The sequence below is a fragment of the Mytilus californianus genome, unplaced genomic scaffold, assembly GCF_021869535.1.
Source record: "Mytilus californianus isolate M0D057914Y unplaced genomic scaffold, xbMytCali1.0.p SCAF_15, whole genome shotgun sequence".
NCBI lineage: Eukaryota > Metazoa > Mollusca > Bivalvia > Mytilida > Mytilidae > Mytilus > Mytilus californianus.
Window position 1 is genome coordinate 11749022 of NW_026262637.1, and position 21342 is coordinate 11770363.

The 21342-nt window shown below is 32.6% G+C and overlaps 1 protein-coding gene across 1 annotated transcript in view; it reads right to left on the reverse strand.

Moving 5' to 3' along the window:
* LOC127725970 (mucin-22-like) overlaps positions 1–21342 on the reverse strand; it is a gene marked incomplete at its 5' end in the record, with an annotated part of 219272 nt that overhangs the window by 16419 nt on the left and 181511 nt on the right. The window contains 4 exons of the mRNA XM_052233273.1: positions 322–472; positions 1172–1274; positions 3394–3497; positions 4914–5034. Of these exons, the coding sequence (XP_052089233.1) occupies positions 322–472; positions 1172–1274; positions 3394–3497; positions 4914–5034 (479 nt within the window). The remainder of the gene's footprint in view (positions 1–321; positions 473–1171; positions 1275–3393; positions 3498–4913; positions 5035–21342) is intronic.

The following is a 21342-nucleotide window of genomic DNA, read 5'->3' on the forward strand; positions in this document are numbered from 1 at the left end:
ACACCACTGATAGCATATCCAATAATGGGAATTTATACAAAAAAGACAGAAAAACCATGGGGTGGAACACATTATCCCTCCTGTTTGCACGCGAGTTACAATTGTTCTCCTATCTTGATAGTTAAATTCAGTGCAATTGTTAATCAACTATCTGGAGTGGTGGAGAAATATCAGAATACATTCGAAACAGAAGGAGAATCTACACCTACAAGACGAACATTTGTATTATGTTAACCTTGTCAGATCATCAATAGATTAAAAAGATGGTCTGTTTAATTACGCAACAATAGAAGTAATCTCAAACTAATCAATTCAACTTACCCCAAGCAAGTGATAAATATATTGGTAGTCTCGATTTTGTCTTGAATACAACTGTGACAGCAGTAGCGACTGATACTCCTTCACATAACATGAGGAAGAACACAACCAAAAACACGTAATGTAGTACAGCTGTTATTATGATACAAGCAATCTGCAATATTTACATTCATATTAAAAGAGAATCCGAAAATGGTCTCCGGTAGAGACCTGTTGATTAAATAATGCAAGCTGGCTAATACGTGTATTATAGAAATGTATGAAGTGTAATTCTATTAGATGTGGAGGCGCCTAATTCTTTTTTTATTCGAGACAGATATGTTTTCGGTTTGCTATCATGATGCACCAAAGGTTCAATTTTGCTATAAGAGAAACATGACCAATACTAGTCGCTAACTAGTGTAGAAAGTCACATAAAGAAGTGATAACCAATTGATTGTATTCACTGTTTCAATATTTACATTTTGTTGCTAAAATAAACCTAATATTGTGTTCAAATCACACAATTGCTGACTTCAAATATGGATCATTTTGATCATATGGAAATTATGATAGTGACGTTTAAATTAAGGGTTGATAAAGTGCTCGAAAATTCAAGTAAAATATACTCAAAAGATATTTGTATTGTTCAATCGAATTGGGTTACATGTTCGGTGTGTGCATATGTCTTTGACTGTCAATATTTCTGTTTTCTTGCGTCATATTCATCTTCGTTGAGCTATTGGATTTCTTTTTGTGAATGCTCCTTCAACACAACTGGGTCGTATCTTCTGCTATCATAAATGTTATTGCAACATTTACAACGAATAATGTATTAAATTGAACTAAACATCAGAAATGGTACAATACTCACATCATTTTCAGTTTCTTCTGTAGCACTTAAGAAGACGGAATATCCAATTATTAAAACGATGCACATGTTCATCAAAATTACAGCCCATTCATTTTTAACAGATCTGAAAAGGTAATTAGTCATTAGATTATTCAGTTTTATTTTAATTTTACAGCAGTGGGTCAATACCGCTGCTGGTGGGCTATAAGTCCTGGAGAGTATCATCAGCGCAGAAGTCACTGCTTCGGTACTGACGTGATTTATAACAAACCTTACTTAAATTGTCTTTTGATAAATTAAAAAATTATTGTGAATCTAAAGTTTCTAACTCCCTCAAATAAAGTTGGGCGTAGATGGATTAAGTTACTATTTTAGGTCCCTTTTGGTCATATAGCTTTTCGCGTGTTTCAAGTCTTAAACATCCTTGGCTTTCAAATTTTTGGTTTGATCGTTTGATCCAGAAAAGCGCATCAACCACATGAAATTTAGTGTTATTTTGATTATCACAATATAACAATTCGAACAAAATTTGTTTAGTAGGCATACATGATGAGGATACCAAGAGCCTCCCAAAAAAAGCTTCAAAAGACGTCAATATTAAGGATGTACACCTCTGAGGAGCCAAAAATTTGTAGAATTTAAACTTTTTTTCTTAACCTGATTTTTGGGTTTATATGACTGTTAGAAAGTAATTGATGAAGAAAAAATCATGTGGTGCACTTCTTTTTTTGCTACGGCCATTTGAAAGTACAAAATGTACCCAATTTTAATGATTTTCCCATTTTTCATTAATTTTGACCCATTTTTGGGCTATTATCATGAAAAAAATCACAGTTTCACAATTAAACTTTTTTTTCATACTTTCACTAAAGATGAAGTGAACCAATTTGAATAAAATTAACTTAAAAAAACTATAGGTTGGTGTTAATATTAGAAAGTTTTATAAAATTTTATTGCTTTTACGTGTAAAATTGACCATGCTGTCAATTTTGTAAATTTTGGATTTTTCTCTTTTGTTTAGAACAAAAAGCATATTATTTCAACTTCTTTGTGATAAATGATTGAAAAAATACATATCTAAGAATTTTGAAAAGAAAAAATGATATGGGATGTACCTATTTTTGGTAAAATCATTTCTTTTATCCCTCACCCATTTTCTCAACATTTTGGCTGATGAGGCTGACCGGATTGGTTATAAAATTTGAAAATTTTATTACTCAAAAACTACTTATTGTAAGTACACAATTTTTTCACAGAGATTAGTTTGATTTAATATGTTTTTAAATTCATTGATATTTTCCACTTGTATCACATGTTTTGGAAATAATTCCCGAACGAGATTTCAACGAGACTGAAACATCAGAAGAATAAATCCTTAAATAGTGAACGTCCACATCGTACAGTGGGAAATCGAGTGACAAAATATTACCTCCCCTGAAAACACTGAAAACTAGATCGATCTTTTCAATGTTTGTCCCATTTTAGCAAGAACGTTATCAATTATAAATTCATGGGAAAACGTTCTGGTGAATAGTAAAAATAGAAATAAGTTGAAAAATGTTATTATTCCCTCCTTAAATAGATAACGACAAGTACGCCAGGCCATGTACATGGCCAGAGCTTGATGTAAAATTGAGAATGGAAATTGGGAATGTGTCAAAGAGACAACAACCCGACCATAGAGCAGACAACAGCCGAAGGCCACCAATGGGTCTTCAATGCAGCGAGAAACTCCCGCACCTGGAGGCGTCCTTCAGCTGGCCCCTAAACAAATATGTATACTAGTTCAGTGATAATGGACGTCATACTAAACTCAAAATTATACACAAGAAACTAAAATTAAAAATGATACAAGACTAACAAAGGCCAGAGGCTCATGACTTGGGACAGGCGCAAAAATGCGGCGGGGTTAAGCATGTTTTTTGAGATCTCAACCCTCCCCCTATACCTCTAGCCAATGTAGAAAAAACAAACGTACAACAGTACGCACAGTACGCACAGTAAAACTCAGAATTTATTTGAAATGTTGCTATGCTAATAAATTCCTGGAGTATCAACTTCAATAAGAAGAGTGAATTTTCTGTTGTTCTCGTTCACTAGATTTCCCACTGTCTTATTAACGGGTTATATCTCTTTTTTAGCCAGAAAAAAAACGTTGGTCTTAAACTTACGATAAAAGAGTTTTGTCACCGTATTGTGCTGACAAATATATGTATAATTGTGTAGGTCATGCAGTCTCTTACCTCCAGAATACAGTGTAAATAATAAGTGTGAGAAAACATCCTAATATTGATAGTCCACAACCAACAAATGTGATTATTTCTAAGGCTTTCTGGTTAGCATCTGACTGAAATAAAGAACAACACTTAATAAAAAGTAAAATTTGTGATTTTTCCTTAAATGATATTTATAGAAATAACATGTACAGATGATTAATAAATGTGTAATGTCTTAAGGTTAAGAGATATTTTATAATTTGCTATAGTTCACCGGCTGTGTGTCATCAACGAATTTCCATAGGAATGGATTGGCAGGTGTCACTATTGAAGGCGGAAATGCTAAACATTCCGGAACACCCGAGTTAATCTAGCAGTTATTAATGATGTAAGTGGAGTACATGTTGCTCTATCTTTAGTTTTATGCCGTTGTGTTGTATGTGCTGTTGTTCGTCTTTTTGTCTTTTTTCATTTTTAATGATGTTGTTTGTTTTTCTGCAACTTTTTGGCCCCTAGGTGTCTTACCCCTCGTTTAATCCAATTAAATGTTTTGAAAGTGAGAAATGCACACAGACATTGCTGCAATCCGTCTTCCTCAGGGACACTTAATAAATATGTATGGTCATTTTTAAAGTCTAAAACTTTAATAATAAGATTTATACATGTGGGTTGGTGGTTTAGTGGATAAGACCGATGGCTACAGTGCTGAAGGTCCCGGGTGCAATCCTGACTCTGGGCGCTGGAAATTTCAGTACATTAGAAGGGTGATTTTCACCCTCCCACACACATCTCTGGTACCCATACCGGAGTTTAAACTAGAAAAGGTACTTTGGGGGCCTCGGTTGGTCGAAGTGGCCCCGACTTTGACCAGCTGATCAATCTTCAGATATCTCTTCGGTTTGTCTGTTCCCGCCGAGTTGCCCGGTGGTTTTCTCCGAGTACTTCGGCTTCCTCCACCAGAATGCAGACTTCCCGGTGTCCTAACACCTCATGGTGTTGGATTGGGGATTTGTATTTGGTGGTTGGTTGTAAATATATGTTAGTGACACATCTCCATTAATCCTGTTAGGCAGTGTTCATGGATACCACTGTACCCTCGCAGCTATCGAGGGGAGCTCCGAATAACGGAGGTATCAACCCGAAATACACTAACTAATTGGCAATCATACCTAATCCCCTAATTATATATTAAGAGCATATAAAATGAACAAATACAACTGTATATCGTTAACTGCTTTTAACATTTAGAACATTTAGTTTCATATCTCTTAAAAATGACAATTGGATCTCTTTTGTTTTTAAAAAAAGTATGATGAAAATACATGTAAGCATTCTTTAAATGTATATTCGATTTATAGATGTAGATGTGCTTAAAATTAACATATCTTTAGTTACTTACTACCCCAATCACTAAACGTTCTTTGCGCTGTTATATATATTAACACACAGTAAAATGTGTATTGCGCTTAGAACACAACATCGTTTTTACAAGTGAAAAAATTCAATTAGTTTCTTATGTATTTGATTTTTTTTTATTTTGGACTTACAATTTCGACATCACTAGGACTCATCAGTATAGCAAAATTGGTTAAATGATTGCACGTGCATGTAGACACCCTGGAGTCGGTCATTTTTAAATAGCATCCATCATAAGTCCAACTTCTAGCACTGAAAAAAAGATAAAATATTATAAAAGTTCAGACTATTGTAAACTGCAAAAAATAGAATTGACTAAATGCATATCATTGAAAAAATTTCTTCTTTGTCTTGGTTTAAAAACATCCCAAAAAGAATCAAGATTACCGAATACATTACTTATATATATCAACAAATTTAAAATACATATATAGAACGGTTAAAAGAAGGACCCTTATTAAGCATAACGTTCTCAAATATCTGAAATGATAAAATGACTAAAAACTATTTCTCATTTCTGATTTAACTGATTATCAAACTTATTTACAATATAAACTTGACAGAAATATAGGGATTTGGATTTCTCTTTCATATTGTTTCACAATACGTTATCCCGAGTCCCTTTATAGACTCATTGGATGATTGGGAAATCTTTTTGTTGTTGTCGAAAGCCGTACGGTGATCTTTAGTTGTTTTACCATCCGTGTCCGTGGGTCTTTAGGTATATAGTTGTAACAGTTTTAAAATAAAGATTAGCTAAAAATACATACCTGAAGTTCCAATATCCACAAGATATCTTTGGATCTATGAATTTTACCTGTAGTGCAGAAAAACAATATTTTCAATAAAAAAAAAAAAAAGAATTCATTTTAATTTAGCAAATATATAAGTATTAAATGGCAGGAAACAACATTTTAGTCTTATTTAGTCTAATACACGGACATCTGTATTTTTGTATTTGGTTTTCCCAAACTTTTTTATCGGTCGCACCTGATGAAGTCATTAAAAACATTTTTTTCATACAAATGTACATGTACAAATGTATATTAATCTCGATATCGTGCGTTAATATTCGATGTCGCTGCTGATAGTCTTAGCAGTGAGGGAACCATCCACTAATGCGTTAATATTCGATGCCGCTGCTGACAGTCTTAGCAGTAAGGGAAACATCCATTAAATAACTACAGTATAGCAAGTACAGGAACTATTTAAACGAGAAATAATTGCTGTAAAATTTCAGTTGAAAAATTATGAGATGGTTCTAGTACTTATGTTTTGAAATATCTTATACACAATTGGTGTCAGACGAATTTCGCTGGACTATCTAAGCCATATTTGCTTTTTGATTTGATTATTTTAATTATCTTATGCATTTTGATACTCAAACATTTCATGTAGAGCGTACCTTATGAAGCTGTTCTAAAACCACATGTAGTGTATTCTGTAATTGATATCGCACCTTTATATTTTTCGCTAAATATAATATTCTGCAGTCGCTTAATATAGATTTGTATAGACTCTAACAAATAAAATAGAATTACTTATTTGCTCACGAATTACTGTAAATATATTTTTACTTGAATATCAAAAACAAACCTCAACACATACCTTTTTATTTTGTTCAAATGTAATTGAAATATTTTCTGCTAAGTTGTGGATAGCTCGGTCAAATGATACGGAAATCACGTCAGAGCCAACTGATCTAAAAAATAAACATGTTTATTATAAATAATAAGCCAAAGAATAAACCTCAAACTAGCATCGGAACGGGTGAAATGGCTGTTCAGTATCAGTTGGAAGTGAAATAATTCAGTTTGATTTATGGCTAGTAAACCATGTAATCTAAATTTAGAAAAATGTTCCCTTATCATTTTAGGCATCTACATGTTTCAACGGAGGCATGATGCTGCAGGCATTATACAAGATATACATGGGTATGAAAGTTCTGACGAATGTCACAATTTACCAGTCATCGTAAGTTTTCCTCGTGATTACATTATTTATATGTATTTGTTCTAAAAATTGATTGCTTTTTTAAGAAACAAACATGAATGTGCCTTCAAATGTGAGTTTAGTATCACATAATTTTGATATCAAATTTGTTTATTTCCAGACGAAAATAATCAAATTAAAATCTTTGATATTTTCAAAAATATATTACTTAAACACCCCAAAAGTTGTAGTACGCGTCGTCAACTGAATTTCAGCATCACAATTTTATGTATCACACAAACTAACATTGTGTGTATAATCTCTCTCTAAAATGCTGAAAATGTACCACAACAGAATTGTGAAATCAATATGTAGTAGTTATAATGTATCAAACAATACGTTGCTTACCTATTTAACGTTGTTGGAAGGATGCCCGACAATGTTTTGTACATTGCTGCTGTGTAAAACTTATCTGAAAGAATATAATGTATATCTGTACATTCTTTTAACATAGAAGATATTAACAATTCTAATTGATTCATTTACGTTCAAACTATATGACCATAAGGTATTATAAGTTTTAAGTCTCTAAATCATATCTTTATTCAAATTAGTAAAAGAAATAATCCAGGGAGCAACTGAACGTATTAACAAAGTGTCGCTCACCTGGATATATGTGCATCTTCAACAATGGCTACACTCCAACAATGTAGACTTGATCACAATTCCTTACTAAAATTATTCTTGTTGATCGTGTCTTGCTCATCACATTGACTTTTTATAGTTTCTATCTATCTTCTATAATTTTTGCCCAATATGAAAACGGTAAATATCATCATTTAAGTGCACTAAATCAAATAAGGAGTCGAATGACAATTTCGGCGATGTTGAATTATTTGTTAATATTGTCCTGCTGATCATCTCTTTTAAAAGTTTCCATCTTTCTATCATAAGTTTCAAGATAAAAGGCAAAACGCATAAAATTGGTGAAAATCGTCACCAAAGGGCAAACACTTTTATAAGGAGTCGACTGAAGATTACGGCTATTTAACTTTTGTGTAAATCTTGTCTTTTTAGTTATTTTTCCTATTTAAAGTATCTCTCTATCTTCTAGTATTATAGTATTCAAGATATTGGACAAAAATTTAAAAAAAATATAACATTCGTCATTTAAGGGCAGTTTCTCCTATAACAAGTCGACTGTTAGTATTGATGTAAAGAAATGTAGATAGATCTTAACATTCTGAACAACTCTGTCTCAGTCAGATTTTCTCTATCTATAACGGTTTTCAAGATATAAGACGAAACTTTAATCCCTGTGTTCTATTTTGAGCAATGTCGGCCATTTAGGTTGGAAGATAGGATCAACGGACACAATTTCTAAACAATATTCTCCAATCATGAATATGGTCAAATTTAGTTCCAATCGGCCCTGTATGTTTAGAGGAGAAGATTTTTGTAAAAGTTACTGGACCACGACGGTCAAGTGATGAGAATAGCTCATTTAAATATTCGGGTCCTGTGAGCTAAAAGCCTGTTGCTAACATGGCTTATGTATCTTATAATTTTAAATAAAGAGATCTGATTTTCAAATGACAGTATACATGGTATATATGCAATGTTCTTTCTGTAATATGATTTAAAGAAGTGAATCTAAATGCAGCGGGAAAACAGTAAAAATAGTAACATCAATAATACTTGATTCATTTAACAGCGAGCATGGATGGAACACAAGTTCATTATACTGTAATATACCTTTTAGAGCTGGTTGGTCTGCTAGAAGCAACTTTGACCTTGAATTTACATCCGGTTGGAAAGACAGGTTCTTTGTTAATGTTGAAATTTCTATGACTTAAGAAAACAATATTTTATTCATTTCAATGGAATACAATAACGAATTAGACGTCTGTTGTACAAAATAAATGTAATTTGTTTGTATATATGAACTTCAGATAGTAAATTGCGGTTTAGTTTTGTTTTGTTTTTTTTTGGGGGGAGGGGGGGGGCGTTATCATGTTTAACCCCGCCATATTCGGTATGTTCCTCTCTCAAGAAAGCAGCCTGTAATTTAGTGCATGGTTGTCGTTTGCTGCTGTAAACAATATTAGTTTTTCGTTTATTATGGTTTATTGTTTTCGTTTATTAAAATAAATCAGGCCGTTAATTTTCACGTTTGAATTGTCATTTCAGGTTATTTATAGCTTATAAGTTTTGATCATTCTTGAAGGCCGTACTGTAACCGGTACTTATTCACTTTTAATTGTATTGGTCCTTACAAGATAGTTTTCTCGTTGGCAAACATATTTAATCTCCTTATTTTCATAATGTAGGGAGATTAAAATTTCCGGATTTTTATACTCAATCCTTGATTTCTCCTCTTGTAAGTTCTACTTTGGAAATGCGAAGTACAATTATATAAAGTGGTACTGTTTACGACTATACAAAATACTGTTAACGACTATACAAAATACTGTTTACGACTATACAAAATACTGTTTACGACTATACAAAATGCTGTTTACGACTATACAAAATACTGTTTACGACTATATAAAGTACTGTTTACGACTATACAGAATTCTGTTTACGAGTATATAAAAGAGGGACGAAAGATACCTGAGGGACAGTCAAACTCATAGATCGAAAACAAACTGACAACGCTATGGCCAAAAATAAAAAGACAAACAGACAAATAATAGTACAGATGACACAACATAGAAAACTAAAGACTAAGGAACACGAACCCCACCAAAAACTGGGGGTGATCTCAGGTGCTCCGGAAGGGTAAGCAGATCCTGCTCCACATGTGGCACCCGTCGTGTTGCTTATGTTATTACAAATCCGGTAAATAGTCTTATTCGGTAGGTCACATTCGTGAAAAGGGAAGGGTATTGTAGTTACGACATAAGGAACATATCCGATATCATCTGTGAAACGGTTATTCCGTAACGGTCAACCAACTCGTGATGGCGTCCGTAAAATTTACGAAGGAGTTCCTGTATGAAGTCAGCCTCATAATAATAAAGAAACAATACGGCAAGAAGAGGAGCACAATTGGTTCCCATTGGAATCCCGACAGCCTGTTGAAAAACACGTCCTCCAAACGTAACAAATATGTTGTCAATCAAGAAATCAAGCATCTTGATAATGTCAGTTTCAGAGAATTTTTTGTTTGAATCAGAGTGATTCTTTACAAAGTAGGATTTATCCCTCCCCAAGACAAGATACTTGTATCTACGTTCGCCATTCTTTTTAATGAAACAAAGTAATACCAACTCTTTCAATTTGTCTTTTAGTTTGGAATGTGGAATACTTGTGTAAAGTGTAGAAAAGTCAAATGTTTTAATACTACTGCAAGATGAGAGAGTCTTAGATTGTATGTACTCTAAAAGATCTTTGGAATTTTTTAGTATCCACATCTGATTCACGCCACCTCTAGAATAGGCAGTTTCACAATAACTTTGGTGCCCGGCTTTGGTTGCTGATAAAATAGATGTTAATAATTTAGAAAGAGGTTTCGTGCAGACAAAAAGACCTGCAGAAAACGTCTGTAGTTGAAATTTTAAAGAAATTCATAGAAAAATACTCCAATGTTCGTATACTGTATCTGTACTTGACTTTTATTTCTGAGTTTATCATTTTTGTAATGTAAAGGTTGTTCATCTCATCATATTTTAAAAATTCGTAAGCTTTATAGTTATTTTTAGCACAGTACCCGTTAACGTATTGTTTCTATTTCAGTATGTTCAGTAAGATGTCATTTGGATTATAACTACAATAATAAATATCGCGATTACCAAAGACAGTAATTATCACAGCTAGAACTTCCTTTGTATCCTGTATTACCTAGGCTTTCATTTAATTATCACTGTTTAAACTCATCAAAGACAGGCTTATAATTGTGGTACGCTAGACGCGTATTTCATCTCCATAAGGCTCTTCAGTGGCACTCGAATCAAAATTAGTTGCAAAGCCAAATCATATATAACTACGTTGAAGAGCATTAAAAAATTTCAAATAGTTGTGCCAAATTCGGCTGAGGCCATCTATACTTGAGAGTATACATGTAACTAGGCTTACCTATATTTTTTCTGTTGATGATTTTTGTTTCATTGGATGATAAATTCTTTTGAACGAGACTACCAAGACTATCTACTATTCGCATAATGCTTGATGATGCTCCGGCGTCAGATTGTTCCTGTAATAAGTTATTGTATGCGTTTTTCAAGAATATACAATCAAACTGTAAAAAAGGAAAACTAATTTCTGTTATTATTGATGCAATTTTGTTACCTGACTTACTACCTTCTGATGTTAGAATATTTTAATAATGTATGTAATTAAGATGGTTCTTCAAAAGGGAAACCACAACTGCATAAAACGTTTTCAACAAACGCAATAACAACTGGTACTTTCTTCATATGCACAGCCAAGTCCGATCTAAACAAGGGATGTAAAATAAACCATTGCTTTAAATGGTGCCATGGTTAATTCAATTATTACAATTGTTTGTTGAATAATGTCCGATTGATTGTTACACATGTGAAAATAGTCTGATCTCATTTTGCACGTTACCACCAAAATACATTGATACGTTTGAATTGAAATTGAACGTCGTAGAGAACATTCGATGGGTTTTCCAATACGGTTTAATTCACATATTTTATTTTATTCGAAAGTGACTAAATTAAATCAGCAGTACACCGTTCAATTACTAATATTACAATGATAAAATAGTTCTGATGTTTTTCGCTGCTAAATTAAAGAAAACACTTATTTTTTGGTATACCCTTTGTGGTTTTATACATTAGTTTATATGTTTAGTACAAACTTACATGCGTATTAACTTCATTCCAACTATGGATGTTTCCTGTATTCAACACAGAATTCAGAACATCTGCAAATTTCTGAAATCACATTTGAATTAAAACAAAAACACATTTTCATTTTATTTAAAGATGGTATTATGCAAATGCCTCACAGGAACATAATTTAATAACGTTAATCATGTTTTCGTATTTGATGAAAGCAAATTATCTGGTCTTTTGTCTAACAACTCTCATATTTTTTGAAGTTTTACTATGCTTGCCATTGTGCTTGCCGTTGTGCTTGGAGTCGAGATACCTTTACACTTGTTATGCATACAGAGCTTACAGCTGCACTGACATTTTAATTTTATATAATTGCAATCATATCAATTTGATTTATTTATAATGTGTAACTATAGGGCATACGTCAATGTGATAGCAACCTGACATTACAGAAAAAAGCAGGCAAGCTATTGAGAGGCCAAGCAACATCTCCAGCTTGCTCTAAGTCTATATAGGCCTTTCAAACAAATTTTCTGTTTACATATGAAACTAAATCTTGTTCACTCTAGTAATTTCAGTATTTACTACATTCATGTGTCAACTCAAATCTGCCTTAAAAAAAGGTACAATATACCTCTGAATTGACAGACGCATTCTTTGTGGTCCCTATTCTGATAATAGAAGACAGGATTATTGTAGTCTGTTTTAAATCTCCTGATTTGAGAGATTTTTCATTGTGTTCCCCAGTGGTATTATCTACAGTATCCAGTATGTCAGATATAGCAGCTGTAGCCTGCTCAGAATTTGTGATGTTTTCAAGTTTATTCAGCTACAAAATAAAGATCAATGACAAATAATCAAGAAAAAATAAACGTTCTGTATCAATTTATGATCATTCTTTTTGACGCTTGTTTATCTATTGCTTTAATTTGTTAAGTCGTGCTTTCTTCATATCTATTTAAATAACGAAGCTAAACTCTTAAAATCATTTAAGCAAAGTTATAAAGGAGTACGACTGACATTATCCCAAATTTAACTGTGACGTAAACAGTTATTTGAATACCACCGGTCGCTCACAACAGAAGCAGGATACCAGGAGACTATAACGTCAACTATACGTTTTGCATTATAAATATATATGTTGTTTCAGTTTAAAATTTTTTTTTTTTTATCAAATTGTCTTAATGTTGAATTTCATTTGGAAATGAGTAATTTTGTTTTAAACTTGATTTTTACTATATTGAAGGACCTTTTGTCTGATTTTAAAAACAACCTTTGAGTTAGCTCTCGCAGCGATATAGCCTTTTTGTGCTGAGGCGGCGTAAAGCAAATAACAATCAATCCATATAGTATACGTTCACGATTAGTATACACTTCATGCTATCTGTCAACCTGAATTTGTACAGTAGAAAGTCGATTGCAGGATAAAAGTATAAAAATAAGGAGATGTGGTATGATTGCCAATGAGATAATTATCCACAAGAGTTCAAATGAAGTGGATGTAAGTAATTATAGGCAACCGTACGGCTTTCAACAATGAGAAAACCCCGTACCGTGTAGTCGGCTATAAAAGGCTCGACATGAAACATTAAACCAAGAAGTGACGTAAAAAACTAACACAGACTTAACATAATTAGAGTCTTAAAAAAAATCTAGTAATACTTTCTCAAATGAGAAGTCTAATGTACAGACACGTTTCTTCTATTCGTCTGTTTATATCTGGGTGATATTTGCCCTGGCAGCATTATACTACATATTTGAAGATAAAAAAATAGTTTGATTGAATACTAAAATCAACCGGTTAAAAAATAAAAGATTCTGAAACGACAATGCAAGCCATCTTTCAGACTAACTTTCTGTTCATATTATTATCAGCTTCTGGCATTCAATTTCACTTTTATTTTAACGAAGTGTTCCTGTAATCAATAAAAAAAGAAACATACAAGAGAAAATTTCGTTAAATAAAAAGACTATGTTTAGGTGTTTCTCTTTATGTTACGAAATGAACTAGAAATGAGACGAATTAAAGACAATGTTTCCTGACATATCGTGGTGATATTTTTTTTGTTTGATTAGTATATTTTCCATTGACATGTGCAGTTATTGTTTACATTTTCAGAAACGATACTTCAGCTTTATAAATACTGTGATAAGTTTATTTCGACTAGCTGACTGGCCTTTCATAATTCTGTTCTTACATTTAGAATTGAAAATTCAAATAACGAGTGAATTTTTTGTTAAAACATTAGGATAAATGGACACTTTCAAAGCGAAAAGGGTTATTTTCGTTTGTGTAGCAAATTAAAAATAGATAAAGGTCAGTTTTTAGGCTTTCATTTAATCTTATCGTATTGTTACCTTTTCTGTTGTTTTATGGAGTATCTCATTAACACAGTTAATATATACTGGCGTTCCCCAATTACCATTATTGTTGCATTTTCGAGAAGCAGTACCTACAAGTAAGCACACAAATATAAGAACAGACCGTTTATAATCCTGTATATCGAGTTTCTGAATGCATAAAAAAGTTTCGTTTATAATTCCATTCGTGTTACATTAATATGTCTAATCGACAAAGTCATCTTACTCCCACTATCGAAGTGTGGGTGTGATCCAAAATAATTTGTTGGACGAACAAACAAGATCATCACAAAATACCCCAATCTTTGGTATTGATATCTGCAGTGAAGATATATAATTACAACCACCTTGTTCGTCCGTTCTTCCAATATTTCAATTTTCAAATGTTTTGAATGAACTGATTTTTTTCGTCACCCATTTCTCCAGTACTACTGAACAGAATAACTTCATATTTGGCCAGCAGCTTGCCAATTATTTCTTGTAGCATATGAGCGTTTTGTATTTCTGTCCAAGACAACTACTTCCTGTTTGCAGACTTTCTGATGTTATAAATATGTTGAATGAACTGAATATTGTCGTCACACTTTTCTCCATTACTACTGAACAGAATGGTTTCATATCTAGCCTGTAGCTTGACATTGTTGACTAAAAACGTCAAAGCTCTATTTTAATTTGTCAAAACGACTAGTTCCTGTTAATCGATAATTCGAATTACGAATAGGGCATGCAAAGTTCGACAACGCATGCTTCTTCTTATTATCCTTTTTCTAATCATTATTATTATCATATTTGATGTTATCATTATTATAACTACTACCGTTAACTTTACTAAATGCAAATCAACAATCTTTGAAAGTAATCTCATGTCATTAATATATATGAACAGGTATTTTAACTTATCGAATAAGACATGGGTATAACTAAGTGTGAGTCGGTAAAATTTTGAATTCGTGTCGCATATTGCAATAACGGCGGCAAGCTGAAATAAATAATTCTAAGAATCGTACGTGACGAGATTTTTTGTTTGTTTGAATATTATTGTTGTTGTAAGATGGACACACATTGGAGAGATGAAACATGTTTGTTTGATATGTAAATTACCTGTATAATTCGGAGGACATTGTTTTATGTCTGTTTCCCCTACAGCTGTCTTCCACCATTTAATACTTTCAAACTGTTCACCTGGACAATAGTCTGAAACCGATTACAGTTCATTATCATAACTATCATTGTCGTTATTAATAAAACAATATATAAATCAAAGTATGTTAAAACACAAAATGCTTCATATTTCTACAAACATGTTACTTGATATAATGAAGTAAAATGATTGAAAATTTATATTTTCGTTTAGTATATGAACTATGAACCGGTTGAAGATAAGATAAATACTTGCAGTGTCGTTAGGACTAGGAGCATCGTTATATCGTGACCTACAGACTAGAAACATCGTTATGTCGCGACCTACAGACCAGGATCATCATTATATCGTGAACTACAGACCAGGATCATCGTTATATCGTGACCTACAGACCAGGAGCATCGTTATATGGTCCAAGGACACAGTTATCCTCCTTAGTGTGAACAGTGTATACCTTGCATTTTTTTTGGATACACTTTCCCAATGTATTTCTTGATATTTAATGCATGAAATATTAAGTAAGGGGATGAAATTACATGTTAAAAAAATTTGGGTGCTGAATCTTTATGTTAAGTGGTGATTTGGTCCAGTTAAAAAGGGTCAAAAATTAGTACGTCTGAAGCTGTCAAACTGAATTTTATACCCCCTTAACACAGAATTGTCAATATTTTGAGTTAGAGCTGTTAGAAGTTTCTATAATTTTGATATTATTTGTCCAAATAGTAGTACACTACACTGTAAAAATCTTTTTGAGATAGAGCAGGTGCGATTTTTTTAATTTTAATTTATTGTCTAAAAGAAATGCACTACAAAATAACTGTGTTCTCGGGCCATATCGTGACATATAGACCAGGAGCATCGTTGTTACGTTACCTACAGAACGCAAAAAGCGTGACGAACTTTCTTTCAAATTTAATTGCAATTATTGTCTTAATGCCGCAACTTACATATCGATTTTCCTGATATACTTAAATGCACTTAAATGGTTTATGTATTTGTCCACAATAAGTACACAAGCCTTTTTTTAAAACGTAAAAGAATAGTATCTCAAATATTTCAAAATATTTTTATCTTTAGTAGCAAATACAACATGGCACTACACCTGACAATTTTTTTAAGAACAAAAAATTCTTTACTGGGTTTAGAAACCATCCTCACTGCGTTGTCAATGTCAAGAACATTAAATGGTATTTAATTTGTAAAAGATAACATATATATATGTTGACTACTTTTCATTGTAGGATACACTTTATTATATAAACTGTAAATGGTATCATTATTTACCTTTTTGAATGTATTGATTCAAGAGATCGGTAAACAAATTTAGAACCCTTTCGTCTTCACCTTATTACAACTGAGTAATGTAAATTAAATATAAAATACCTTAGCATATTTATTTTAGGCTAGGAATGTCTCATCTTGATCAAACATGAATGTAAAACAATCACAAAAACAGACTTTAAAATGTTCAAACAGTAGGTTGAAAATTAAACTTTTGGAAATAATTGGTTAACATTTACCACACTGTTTAAAAGTTTGAGTGATATTTTTTTTTTTTTTATATCTTCTTGAATTTAAATTTCAAGCTTTTTAAGAAATTTGTTGAAACAATTTAAACCTATTAAATTCAAATAATTATTAAACATTCAAAAACCAAATGAATCGGATGAAATGGAGAAAACTATTGTCGTAACATCTGAATAACAGAGCCCGAGTACCGGAATGAATATAGACCGGTTCGGTCAGAGAAATACATGACGACCACCTTTTATAATTAGACTAAAGCAAATTGCAATCTACCTCTTGTCTCGGTCGAATCGGTGCTGAGATAAATGTGTTGACACAGCAGATCAACACACGCTTCAAGTGATTGAATGGTGACAATTTGTTTGTTAACTGATACAAACATTCCTTCAGAGATACCACTCGCCAAATTATTTACTGAATCATTAACTCTTAGTGTAGGGCTAGTGTCATTATAATTCATATCGTATGATTTTCTTGATGCTAGCAATATAAAAATAGAATTTTTGTTTGGTGATATTTTTTGAAATCTCGTATCAAGCCAAGCATGCCATGATAATCCATGTTGTCTCCAAAGCATCAATTCGGATAGCTTTGTAACAATATCAGTCGCCATTTTGATACTTCTGAACGCGTTGTTGTAAAATGTATGACGTGTTTCCATATTAGTTTTGATACGCACCACAGTTGTATTCATTGTTTGCATAAAAAGTTCCTTATTTGGGCATAAACTTCTAGCTTCCAACAAATTACTTATGCCCTCGCTACTACCATTTTGTTTGTATAGTGACTCCACAAGAGTAACAACTAAGCTCGAAAAATTTTCTGCATTCATATCGCAAAGTGATAGCGTAACATTTTTGAATTCCTGGTGAGTGAAACATTGTTTATTTACACTGATGCTTAAATTCTTTATTTCACTACACTGAAACTGTACCCATGGACGTAAAATACGTACCATATCAACTTGTAAACATCTCCTAATATTCGCAAGTAAAATCTGATTGATTGGTTTAAATTTATGTTGATGTTGATCATATAATGAGCAGAAATCTCTTTGAAATGTAATCCCGCCATCGTCAATTCCCGAACACGAGTATTTCTTTCTGAAGCAATCATTGTACCAATTACAATCGAATCCATTCGGAACATAACACAAATCGGGAAGTGAAACATTTGAATATGGTGGAATAGAATCGTATCCCAAACATGAACAATTCTCGTAAACCTCTCCGTCATTAATATTGTAAAATTCTATCATACACTGATAAAAACAGTAGGTATTGTCGTCTAAACAGTAATGCCTCCCATTTGATGCCATTTTAATAAAGTAATTTGAAAGACATGTTGCCCATTGGTAACTTTGATATTGCGGTGGTATTAAAACGCATTCCGATAATCCTTCTGGACCAGAATTTTTATCACAAGCGGCATCACAATACACAAGAAGACATGTACAAAACAAATATAACAACATGGTCCTCTACGTACAGTTTAAAAGTGAAATGTATTGATCAATATCGTAAAAATAAGATCTAAGCCTTCGATTGAAAAAGGTCATATTTTATCGCGATACACCCAAGATAAAGAAGGGGTATTATGATGTCATCATTTGATGGATGTTATCACCTACGAATGTTATCAGTACTAAGTAAATATTCTCTTTAATAAAATTGCAAATAAAGTAATAATAAGTTATTGTCCATTTAATGATAGACAAAGGCACAGGTTTAAATTTAAATTAGGTTATATATCTTATGATAAACCGAATTTAAATTAGAGTTTATAGATGGTACAGAATAATTTTTGGCTGAAACATTTTAGTATGGAGAAATTGAAACGCGAATAGGTTAGGAGTAAACTTTTTATCAAAATCTCTTACAAAAGTATTTTACTAGTATACAAATAAAAGTACGTTTAAACAAGGTTTTGACAACTTGAAACATCTTTCGTTTGAACGATTTAGGAAACGTACATGTCAAAGTTTGATATGTAAACTATTCCAAAAGCTAGCCAATGTCATTACAAGGTCTTTTCCTTATACTATATGACACTAGAATGCACAAGTTGATGTATAATTACATGGTACATGTAGCTTATGTATAATTGTATCACAACAAGGTGTATTTTCTTTTGATGATAGGCGTTTATTATTTGAGGATAAACTTCGGTGGGGCGGAGCTTATATGAGGCTATTACAATGCAACTGTGCTCTAATTGGAATACTGTTAAAGCACGATTTATTTTTAGCTATATTAAGGTCACAGGAATGAAAATGTGGTAATCTTTTAGCAGATCTACCTTTCAATCAGAAAAAAAATAAATGATTGTTAATCTATGCACCCCGAGCACACAAATTCACCCAATTTCTTAGGCTGATGCTTGCTTTTCCTTTAGTCTATTAATGCATATATAGTCAAAAAATATTTGTGATGAATTATTAACAAGAATCTAAGGAATCGACTAAATTATAATTCGTTAGGAAACTTGATATAACTTCCCCCCTTTTCCTTAAGTTGTAACAACAAAGGTAAATTATTTCAAACTACAATTTTATTGTAAGGGATTCTTCATACATATATTCCCACAAATAGAAATCTCCCAAATAAACAAGTGCACAAAATTGTCATTTCACAATTGGAATTCCTTTCCACATACATGTTCAAACGAATAATATCATTCAAGTCACAATTGCAAATCGGTAAAGATATATAGTCAAAAAATATTTGTGATGAATTATTAACAAGAATCTAAGGAATCGACTAAATTATAATTCGTCTGATAAAAAGATTCAAAAATTAAAAGTGCAATTGTTGAACACTGACGGTTTCTGGTCGGGCAAGTTAGAAATATCTTGCATTGGCTTTGGAAACGGACTCCTGGTGAGTAATTCTGCTGCTTTATTTTGGGAATCAACTTCCATGTCATTTTCCAGTAGAGCATTTTCCGGTTTTTCCTTTTTCATAGGCGGATTCAACACGTCTGAAACTTCATGGAGAATTTCATTAGAAGACCTTTTATATTTTCGAACAGCCGTCTCGGTCCTATGTCCTGTTCGAGACATAATCTCCTGTTCCGGGATACCAGCGGTGTATAACTGAGTTGCGCAACTTCTTTTCCCTGAGTGGTTTGTAAAATTCCCTTGTAGGCCAGCTTTCGAAGTTATTTCTCTCATGAATGCTTTCAGCTTATTTATACCGACAGCTTGTTCCCCATAACGAACTGAAGATCCGGCTAGGGGCCTTCGATAAAACGGGCCACGGTTGCCAAGAGCAGCTAAATATTTTTCATAATACTCAGCGATGCAACATCCATCTGCAAGGCAAGCAATTTAAGTTAATAAAGTATAACATGCACAATCAAATGGGTTAATAAAACCATTTTGCACATTACATTGGTAAAATTTTATACAACTGGTTTAAACTAGTCATCAAAACAACGTATTTACTTCAGTTCCCCAGGAATCAAAGGTGGATTTAGAAGGGCCCAAATGGGAGGAAAAGGGGAAAGGGGGGGGGGGGGGTAACCGAACTCCCTTATCTGAAATTCTCAATCCGCCTATTACGTGATGTTTTTCATATTGGCATAGTCATATGCCCAATACGTACAGCTTGCCGATATGAAAAGCATCACGTAAATTGATACCAGTAACCTATAGGCTATGCAGTTTACCAGTCCAATATGAGTATTACCGGGCCAATATCACTTTTAACCAGTCCTTTATCTCTTATTAGCAGGCCGAGAAACTGCCCGATTAATTAATAACTTGAAGAACAAAAATGTTTTAGGGGAAAAGAAACATCAAGAAATTGAAAGAATTTATTTGACCAGTTGTCAAGTTAATAATTACATAATGCATTCCATGATGTGTATCAATTTATTTAATTTTGAGTTTTAAAATCTAGAACGAAATCTTATATGTTGTATGCCATCAATTGCTTTGAAAAGGAAAACAACGTATAATTTAAAACTCACAATACAAAAAAAAATATATGGATCAAGTGAAATATCCTTCTTTCAATTCATAACAACAGAGTAGGTGCGTTTGAATAACTGGCTTTTGGAAATTCATATCTTTGTGTATTATTTTGTAAACTCTGAACATTTTCAGTTTGCCTTTCATTAAAAATTTTAATTAGATTATTTTTAATGCATTGAACAATTGTCATGTACTTCTCAAAAGTTTCTAAAGTTCGCGCTCATAATGACATAAATGTTCTGTTATTAAAATTTGAATGGTCTCGTTAAGGTTCATCATAACATACAGACCAAAATGCCTGTGTTAACACCTGAATACACAACTCAAAGAGTACAGACTAACACGTCTTGTTGAAAAAAGTTTTAATGCCTGGCATCCACTAGACATATAAAAGTTAAATGCATTTTGTGTTTCAGAAAGATAAAATCTTTTTGGAATTTTGATGGGCATTTTTTTTTCTGTTCCTGCAGAATGTGTAAAAATTTCACAAAGTTGGCCGGGTTAAATCTTTGAGATGGTCCCTCTCAGGTAACAACTGTAGTGTAATGTAAATAAAGGACAATAGATATTTACACAACAAAAGATGAGTTAAAGGGTGTAACTGAGTGGACAGTTCAAATGTAATTTAGGTGTTTATTTATTTTACACAAACAGCGGAAACGAAAATAAAAAATGCCCATCAAAATTCCAAAAAAGATTTTATCTTTCTGAAACATAGAATTCGAATGCACTTCGATTTTATATATCTAGCGGATGCCAAGCCTTAAAATTTCAGACCTTATAACCGTTTATCTAACGGCACATTGTAGTAT